At 40.0% G+C, this 8,979-nt stretch overlaps 1 protein-coding gene across 1 annotated transcript; it reads left to right on the forward strand.

The window, feature by feature from the left end:
- Positions 1-182: 182 nt before the first annotated feature.
- On the forward strand, positions 183-8,290 carry ift27 (intraflagellar transport 27 homolog (Chlamydomonas)). Its single transcript, XM_051384411.1, has 7 exons — positions 183-375; positions 820-899; positions 6,063-6,122; positions 6,457-6,516; positions 6,723-6,840; positions 7,750-7,859; positions 8,002-8,290. The coding sequence occupies exons 1-7, from the start codon at positions 342-344 to the stop codon at positions 8,104-8,106; spliced, it is 567 nt and encodes a 188-aa protein (XP_051240371.1). The 5' UTR covers positions 183-341; the 3' UTR covers positions 8,107-8,290.
- The last annotated feature ends 689 nt before the right edge of the window (positions 8,291-8,979 follow it).

Genomic DNA, 8,979 nt, shown 5'->3' on the forward strand with positions numbered 1-8,979 from the left:
TACCCCAATATTACCATAACTAGCGCTTACTGTACACAGTTTGAGGAAGCTTGCCTGACAGACTATCTCAGGGGGAAAATAACCCATCTACCATGACTCTTTTTACGTCCTCACATCCAGCCAATGAGAGCACAGCCACGGGCTGTACGTGCTCGCAGGATGGACCAATAAAACACCTCTGTGTCTGGTTGCTAAGAGACGCGTTGTGTCCATGTTGCCGAGGTGCAAGTAGGAAGACAGCTAAAAAAAAAAAAACCAAAACAACAGAAAGTAGAGCTTCATTTAGCGTCATTAATGAAACAAGAGGTTTTATTTACAGTGTCTGGACGTTATCCACTCTAATGGTGAAGTTGAGGGCGAGATGTCTGCTTGTCGGTAAGGTTTAGTCCCTCCTGCTACAAGTGCTAAAGCTAACCAGTCTGCTGCTAAACCCGCTGTATTCAGTTATTATTTACATTGTTAGTAAGTAAATAAACGATCTTCTGTCTAAATACTTTTGACGTATCGTGAAGATGAATCATATTCAGTGCGTAAAGCCCCACAACGTGCTGCTGGCTCTCCTTTCTTTTAGTAACGTTACCACTAGTTAACGTTAGATAACCAGCAATAACTCATTTGTTTGAGAAACTAAAAATGACCGTGCTGGTGAATCTGGCTGTATTTGTACTGCCGGAGGTTGAATGATGAATGTAATTGACAAAGCACTCAGTAAACACACATTTAACACGTTAGTTATACACTCAGAAAAGCTGCGAAAGGATTAAAGATGATGATTTTCTGCCTCTGTCTTTCTGTCTTTCTGTCTGCATGTGTGTGTAGGAGATGCTGCAGTGGGGAAAACTGCCCTTTCCCATATGTTCCACAGTGATGGTACTCTCTTCCAGAAGAACTACAGCATGGTGAGAGCATGAACACAAAGGGGATGAAAGGTTGCTGGTTTGATCCCTGGTGTAATACTGCTACATGTCCCATAGCAAGCGCATGCATTTCCACATATACTGCAATGTATGTAGTATATCTGTAACTCTCCTCGTAATAGGGGTACGCTGTTATATTCATATCACGCAGTCATTTATCCAGTATTCAGTTGTCTATTCCTGTCTTATCCTACTAACTAATTGGTGGGTTAATCAGCTACATTTTAGCTTTAGTTTACACACGTTTACCTGGTCTTTGTTCAGAGTAAAGTTCTGTAAACTCTGTCAAACCTGCGGAGATCTAAGCAGACTACACTATAGATATAGATAGACAGTTGAGCAGTAATAAAACACTTGTAAAGCAGGGTTGTATAAGTAATGATACAGGTTATAGTGACATATTTAAAATGTATTCAATGGTGTAATAATTACTGAAATATCCAATTTAATATTAGTTAATTTTACCAAGAAGTGATTATGTACCAGTTGCAAATCATCAACACTAATTATGGCCACTGATAATCACAATGATATTACATCTGTACAGGAATGTTAAAATATATTGCGAGACATTTAAAACGTGATACAAACATGTGAAGGTTCAAATTGGCAAGGTGGAAAATGAATCACGATATCAATGGAAAGACATCAGTTTCATTTCACAAAAGGAAATATGCATTGTTTTGCATAGTTTATACTAAACCTCAGGAATAAAAAAGGATTCTATAAGTTGATAAAGAAAATATATTTTGTAGATTTTTGTCTGAGAAGATATGTTTCAGTTCTAATGTATTGTATTGAATCGTGAGTGTATCATCACATCCCTACATATGTATAGTTTCTTTAGTGGAATTCCTTCCAGGCTTTTCAAGGACCTGCAGAGGTCTCTTAAATCTACTACAGGAATCACTGAAGTGCAAAACAGCATAATGTACCAATTAATGCTGATGCAGAGATGGCTAATCTGCATTATTTATGCTAATCTGCGTGAGGGAGGGAACTCTGTCATTAACCTGACTCTGTGATATATGGGGTCATGGCTGCTCACTGATTCCCTCTGTCAAACTTTCAAGGGCTGCTGACTAAATGACACCTGCAAGTGAATGCAGGTGCAGTGCATTCGCATGTGAACATAAATATATGCACTTGCCCAACTTACACACATTCATTTACGAGTTTACTATTAAGTCTTGTAGCTGGTTACGGTACAGAACAGGTTGGTGGGTAAATTACTGGATGAGAGCCAAGTGTGTGTGTGTGCGTGTGTGTGTGTTTGTTCAGCTCTTGCTGTGTCAGCAGTATCGGGGGTTCTGAGGTGACAGGAACGTCGATAATTAATACAGCAGGATTCTGGAAAGCCACCAGAACAGGTACTTAACAAGCACACACACACACACTGTACAGCAACAGTGTTGAGATTCTCCATACTGCATAGGCCAGAACCCACTTGTTTGTGATGCTGTACGTGTCTGTTCATGTTGGACTAGTAGAGAATTAACAAAGAAAAGGCGCTGCAATAGTGCTGCCTAGTGCACTGTATGTGCTTGCCGAACTCTGTACTACTGCATAATATAAAAATATGCACCAAAAAATGAAATAAACACACAACATACAAATTAAATCAATAAATCCGTGCAACATAGAATGAAAAGGGATGTGGCATTCAGTTTAAGAGGGGAAGCATGCATGTTAGCATGTGTAACTGTAGATGAGATGCACTGAAACAAATGCTCATGGGAAAGTGTCGGTCACGGTCTCTGCTGTTGCTATGCAACTGTTAAAACACCTATTTGAAGCCAGCCGTTTTCTTGGTATTAGTTGAAATATTTTTAACTTCTTGCTCACTTGGCGCCAAGTGCTTTGTATAAGATGAACTCTGAACTCTTAAAAGCTGTAAAGCTATACATTTTTGATCCAGGAGAGTTAATATGAATATTAACATCCGTTTCCATAGTGGTAGTGAGAGTAGCAATAGAAAAAGCAAGAAAGCGAGCATCTTCTAAATTATTAGTTATCTTCTGAATTGCAACCTTAGAAACATTCAACTACTATATATATATATATGTGTGTGTGTGTGTGTGTGTGTGTGTGTGTGTGTGTGTATATATATATATATATATATATATATATATATGTGTGTGTGTGTGTGTGTATATATATATATATATATATATATGTGTGTGTGTGTGTGTATATATATATATATATATATATATATATATATGTGTGTGTGTGTGTGTATATATTGGTTCCCAGAGGATGAATCTGGTTTATTTTTTCATTAATCTAATCAGACAGACTGACGTTAAATTTACTGACCTCCTTAATGCTCCGAAGAGGATGAATCCCTTCCGTCTGGACACTCCATGTGCTTTCATTGAGTGCCATTCTGAAGCAAAAATGTTAAAATATCCCGTAGTCTATTAATCGTCAGATTGCCATTAGATTTGATGAGCACATTTGCACTCCCAAGGAGATAAACTCTATGACTTTTACTTTAATGTACTGTTACCTTTCGGACAATGACCCCTGCGATTTAAAAAAAAGGGGTCTTTATGTTGTTTATACCATTTTGTGCACACTTACAACACTATAAAAGCATCAGCTGACCGAAACTGATATTGTTATATTGCAAGTGCACCTCTGCATTACCAAGCAGCGATAAATCTGTCTATCTCAGGTTGGATTTCCTCTTTAAGACTTTGCAGCAGGTTGAAATAGGGACAGCGTGTCCTTTCCATTGTGACTAATGTGAAAAAGAAACCAGCACTGTGAAGAGTTATTCCTTGTGCAGACACCTAAGTCATCCCTCGTGTTCTTCAACATTTGATTTTGAAGGGTAGCAGAGGCTGTCGGCCATTCTGCTCACGTCCTCCTTTGAAAATGTCAGACGGGCCGTTAGCAATATTCCAAGCTTATTTGTTACTAATAGGCCCTCATTGACATTCCAGCGAGAGGCTTCCTATGCATCACACCAGCTCATTAGACCGCTCCGAAGTGGTGCTGCCGCATCATCTGTGTGTGTATGTGTACCATTGGATCCCTGTTATGAACTGATTCTGTGTATGAATCAGGTAAATGTTGGTCGGAAGTGTGTGTGTTTCGCAGAGGCAGTGACTGTGAAAGGTATGTGTGTGTGTGTTTCAGCATTTTGGTCTTGGCATTTGACACGCTCAGTCAAGTGTGAGCTCAGGAGATCAGATCAATTTAGAGTTTGGTGCTGATGTGAAGAAACCTCGACTTGCTTCTTCAAGGTCACCACTGATCTCATACCAGCGGATACATAGTGGTGAAAGGCAGCTTGCAACCATCCAGTCCACTTAGGACTTCATTAGATCTCAAAGCTTGTGAAGAACGTGCATCTGTGATAAGACCATATTTATCATATCCTCCTTACCCTCTACTGCCTGCAGTCTATCTCTTTTACATCTACCTCCTCTATTTGCCCTGTATCAATAAAAAAAAAAAAATCTCAGCTGCTTTTTACTCCAACCTCTGCACTAAAGCTCAAACACTTGCTTTAAACTGCAGCGAAAAACAGCATTGCTGCTTATTTTTGTTTGCCAAAAGAGACTTAGCAGCCACAAGTCAAGTCCCAAAAATTGTATTTTTTCATAATTGTTTTACTTATTCTTTGTGGCTACAATCATAGTCCACAGAGAATCAGCTCTACAAACATTCAGAGTGTCTTTGAACTCACTGTTCTGATTTTCTGGCCTGCAAAGTTACTGTCTTGATTCACCCTCACTGCTCTCATGATTGCTGTTTTCAACTGCAACAAACAGCTGTTTAAAAAACTTGCCGTACGCTACCTGATCCGCACCAAAAGGCAGGCCGACAAAGTTAGCGACTGGTGGGGTGAACAAAGTGGAGCACTGAGAGCTAAAGACCCAGAGATTTCCCTCAGGAGTTGGTGAAGCGCAAAAGAGCTTAAATAGCTAAAAGGAGATGAATATGTATACATACATACATATTGGAACACAAACACAGCTGCAAATGAATGCTAACATTGGCCCATGTCTGCTGGATGTGTAGCCACTTGAATGTATATGTCAGTGTTGTATTTACAGCTTGTTAACACTGCCGTGAAGTGGCCAAGGATCGGTTATTGCAGGTGTAAAATAAACTGTTCAGTAGAAAAACCTTATCAACGTCCGTACTGAAACTCAGCTATTGTATGGGGAAAACAACTTCTAAGCAAAGTCAGTGATCTGCCAAAATGACCAGACACAATATTCAAAATATTATCGAAAATCACAGTGCACAATACAAATCGCTGCAATTGTTCAGGGTAAAATATGTGACAAAACAGCATTATAATAAAGTCCTGTAGTGCTGCAGAGATGCCCTGGCCTATAAATCATGTCTCAGATTTAAGAAAACATGTTTGTTTGGTACAGGCCGTCAAAATTTTACATCATGACTTTAATGATTTTTTTTTTTCAGCCCTAATGGAGGCTACAAACCCCAGCCAAATTACCAGCGTGTGGTAACTGTCAACGCTGTATAAATTTAAACCTCCACTCTTAGATCTTAACCATTAGGACTCTCACTTTGTCTTAATTGGAGCTTGTATCATTCATAGACTTAAACAGAGCTGATAGTCCCTTCCCTGAAGGCGTTTTTCTTTATTGAGACTTTAAGAATTATAAGATTCAGAGTAATGGAGACACATGAGAGAAGGTTCGGTCAGGATTTGAACATCGGGACAGTGAAGCTGCTTTCAAGCCATCCCAAGCTGCTAATTAGGGATGCTTATGTGTAGACATTAACAATAAATCAAACTAGACAGTTTGTTGTGCTACTGTGTATGGTGTCAGCTCTGTAAAAGCCAAATGACTCTTCTCTTCTAGTTTCTTCTTTATAAAAGCCACAGTCAATAGATTGTTGGACGTGTAAAATATATGTTGACAGGAACAACTACAATTTGATTTGACTAACTGCAGCTTTTGAAGAAAAATTGAAGAAACCAAAACATTTACAAATAAGAAAATGCAGCTGAAAATACACTAGTGAGTTTCTTACAATCACATTGCTGTTATTAAAAAAGTGGAGACACAGCCTGCAGGCTTCATGAAGGTCTTTTAGCTTTACATTACAAAAAACAGCATTATAATTAACATCTTGGTTGTGTTTGTTTGGCAGACAACCGGAGTGGAGCTGCTAATGAAATGTGTGAACATCCCAGAGACCAACAACAGTGTGGTGAGTCCAGCCATTGTCTCTTCTTCATTCCGTGTCCACCACACTACTTCTTAAGTTTGTGGGCTTATTTTTTTTTTTGTAATAATATAAGTTTCTAAATCACTGAAGGTGTGTGGTGCGAATTGGAATCCATCACGCAGTGCGGACGAAGTCTTCCCAGACATTTAATGCTGTTAGTTTCTCATCTGTATTCAGTAAGCAATGGAGCAGCATTGTAGGAAGAACATTCATGCACTTGCCAAAGAAAATAGTAAGTTTAAAGCCATGTCATTTAACTAAATCTCCACGTATGACACCTCTTCTCTTCCCTTCTCTTCTCGCCTTTCCCCTCCAGGAGCTCTACATCATAGACTCTGCAGGGAAGCAGACATTAGTGGAAGCCTGCGAAAAAATGGTGAGATTGCTTCTCTAGAGTTTTTCCATTTGCACGAAAACTAGTGAAAGTCACCATCCAGGGCTCCACGTCCTTATAGAGTGCAAACACACGGGAGCTACTGAAGTATGATCTATTTAGTCACAGAAGAAGAAACAAGTAAGCTGATGTTATACTAACTCTGTCTTTCTTTTTTTTTTCATCACCCATCGCCTTCCCTTCCATAGTGGGGGGAGCTGTCCTTGCTGTGCCTGGTTTTTGACCTGACCAGTGAGCAGTCTTTCGCCAACTGCAGCCATTGGATGGAGAGAGTTCATGCTCACTGCCATGGTCTCCACATTCCAGGTAACGATGTCTCAAGGTCAAATAATTGCCAGGGTAAAACCTCCCAACAGTGATGTTTTCTGTCAAATTTGCTGTGGCTATTAATGAGGATGAATCTTCACATCCCTCAAAAGAGTACTTTAATGTTTTGTATAGTAGTGGAATAGCTGTGGACTAGAGCCTGAACAATACTGGACTTTTGAGGCTGATACAGATATTGATATGTAAGCAAAAAGATGGCAATATCTGCCAATATTTTAGTTTTTTTTAAATATTAGTAAATCAATTCTTATAGAAATCCCTTAAATTTAGTTATTAGAATTGTGACCAAGGTGTGCACTGAGCTTGACATTTTACAGTTGATGACTAAATGAGATTCTATCTATTATCTCAACATATTTTTTGTATTTTTATACAGCAATTTGCTATTACTTAGCGGCTGACAGACACAACTGAATAAACCGATATCTACCTATATATGCGATCTGCAGCAGATACATTGGTGGAACAGAAACATGTAAATATACATGGAAAATTGTGCATTTTTAACCACTTAAAGTGGAGAAAAGATCAGAAAAGAAAACATAATAACATCGTATTTCAGTCTTGTGTGTCCCCTTCAGTTAACAAAATATTTTCCTTTCAGATCTTCATGGAAGTAACCAATCAAACATTCAGCAACAGCTTTCTTTTTTCATACAGATGTCAGAGAAGTTTCAGAGAGTCTTAATTTAAATGGTTTTTGTTTCTCACACATTAGATAATGGATGAATGGATGTCAAATGACCATCAGCAGTTAATAGTTTGAACACCCTGAGGCTGAATTTAATACAATAGCAATGTTTAAACATTTGGCCTTTGGAATATCTTGCCTTTATAATGTGTGTGTGTGTGTGTGTGTGTGTGTGCGTGTGCGTGTGCGTGTCTCAGGTGTCCTGGTGGGAAACAAATCAGACCTGTCTGCTAGAAGGGAGGTCCAGGTATCCGTGGCCCAGGAATGGGCCCAAACCCAGGGGTTGGAGTACTACGAGACATCGGCTGTAAGTGCATTTCAATATGAGCGTTATATTGTGTTCTTGTTCGGCTTTGTGGGTAAAGTGCACCAGATGGGTTGTACTGTATTTATGTATGAGCAGAGAGCAACATCACCCATCACTGTGTGTTCATGTTTGTCTCTTGCAGAAGGAGATGGAGAACTGCGATGCACCGCTCCTTGGTTTAGCCCGAGCCTTCCACTCTCTCTACCAAGAACGTCGCGAGACCATCCAGAACCTGAGTCCAGCCTAGACCCCCTCCCCAGTCAGACACACACACACCTTGACATTTTACTGGATAATAGACACAGTTTTTTTATTTAGAGGATTTAAAAAGCTTTATGGATAATACATGTAAGTCTGTTTTGTACCACAGAATGGCTTGTTCAGGGTGATATTTGGATATGACTGTGAATAAAGTTGGTTTTCTATGATAATCAGCGGTTAGCTGGGTTGTCTCTTATCTGCCCTATGCACAGATAGTGTGGTTTACTTCACAGTGATGGCCGGGTCATTACCAAAACCACAACAAGAGCTCATTGTGGAGGAGAGAGCAGAGTCTATACCTCCTCACACTGCAGAGATGTCTGTTCCTGATTTTAGGCGAGACAAAGGTACAGGCCAGGCTCACCCTTATTTATTGCCTCCTTCCCTCCCCCTTTCTTTGTTTTGTTGTAATCTCAGTGTCACTTTGTCATGGCCTCATCTTTCTCCTATCTGCCTTCTCTCCTCAGCTCTCCCCATGTCTCTCTCACTTTCTCTTTCTCTCCGTCTTCATCATTTTTTTCAGCAAAAAACTCGCCTTTCTTGCTTGCTTGCTGTCTTTTCTCTTTCCAGTCCTATGTTCTCCCCCCTCTCTCTCTCCCTTTAGCTCTCTCTCTCGTTGTGTTAACTCCCCAGCTGCAGCCCTCTCACATCATTTCAGGCATGTCCCCGGTGTGGCGCTAACAACCAGTAATCACCGTTCTAATTAGCGGTCTCCCATTCAAACCAGGTCAAAGCCGTGTCCTTGTTCTCCCTTTCTCTCAGACCAGCTGCCACCATTCAAATGAGGGCGCGCTGGTTCAAGCCAGACACAATGGGTTTTATCTTGTAACGCGCCACATTGAAAGTGACTGCTGCGTGT

This window comes from Dicentrarchus labrax, unplaced genomic scaffold (assembly GCF_905237075.1).
Source record: "Dicentrarchus labrax unplaced genomic scaffold, dlabrax2021, whole genome shotgun sequence".
NCBI lineage: Eukaryota > Metazoa > Chordata > Actinopteri > Moronidae > Dicentrarchus > Dicentrarchus labrax.

Coding starts and splice junctions, on each gene's coding strand:
- ift27 (XM_051384411.1), top strand. CDS start 342: ATGGTGAAGTTGAGGGCGAGATGTCTGCTTGTCG. Junction 6,123..6,456: donor CAGAGACCAACAACAGTGTG/GTGAGTCCAGCC, acceptor TTTCCCCTCCAG/GAGCTCTACATCATAGACTC. Junction 6,517..6,722: donor TGGAAGCCTGCGAAAAAATG/GTGAGATTGCTT, acceptor TCCCTTCCATAG/TGGGGGGAGCTGTCCTTGCT.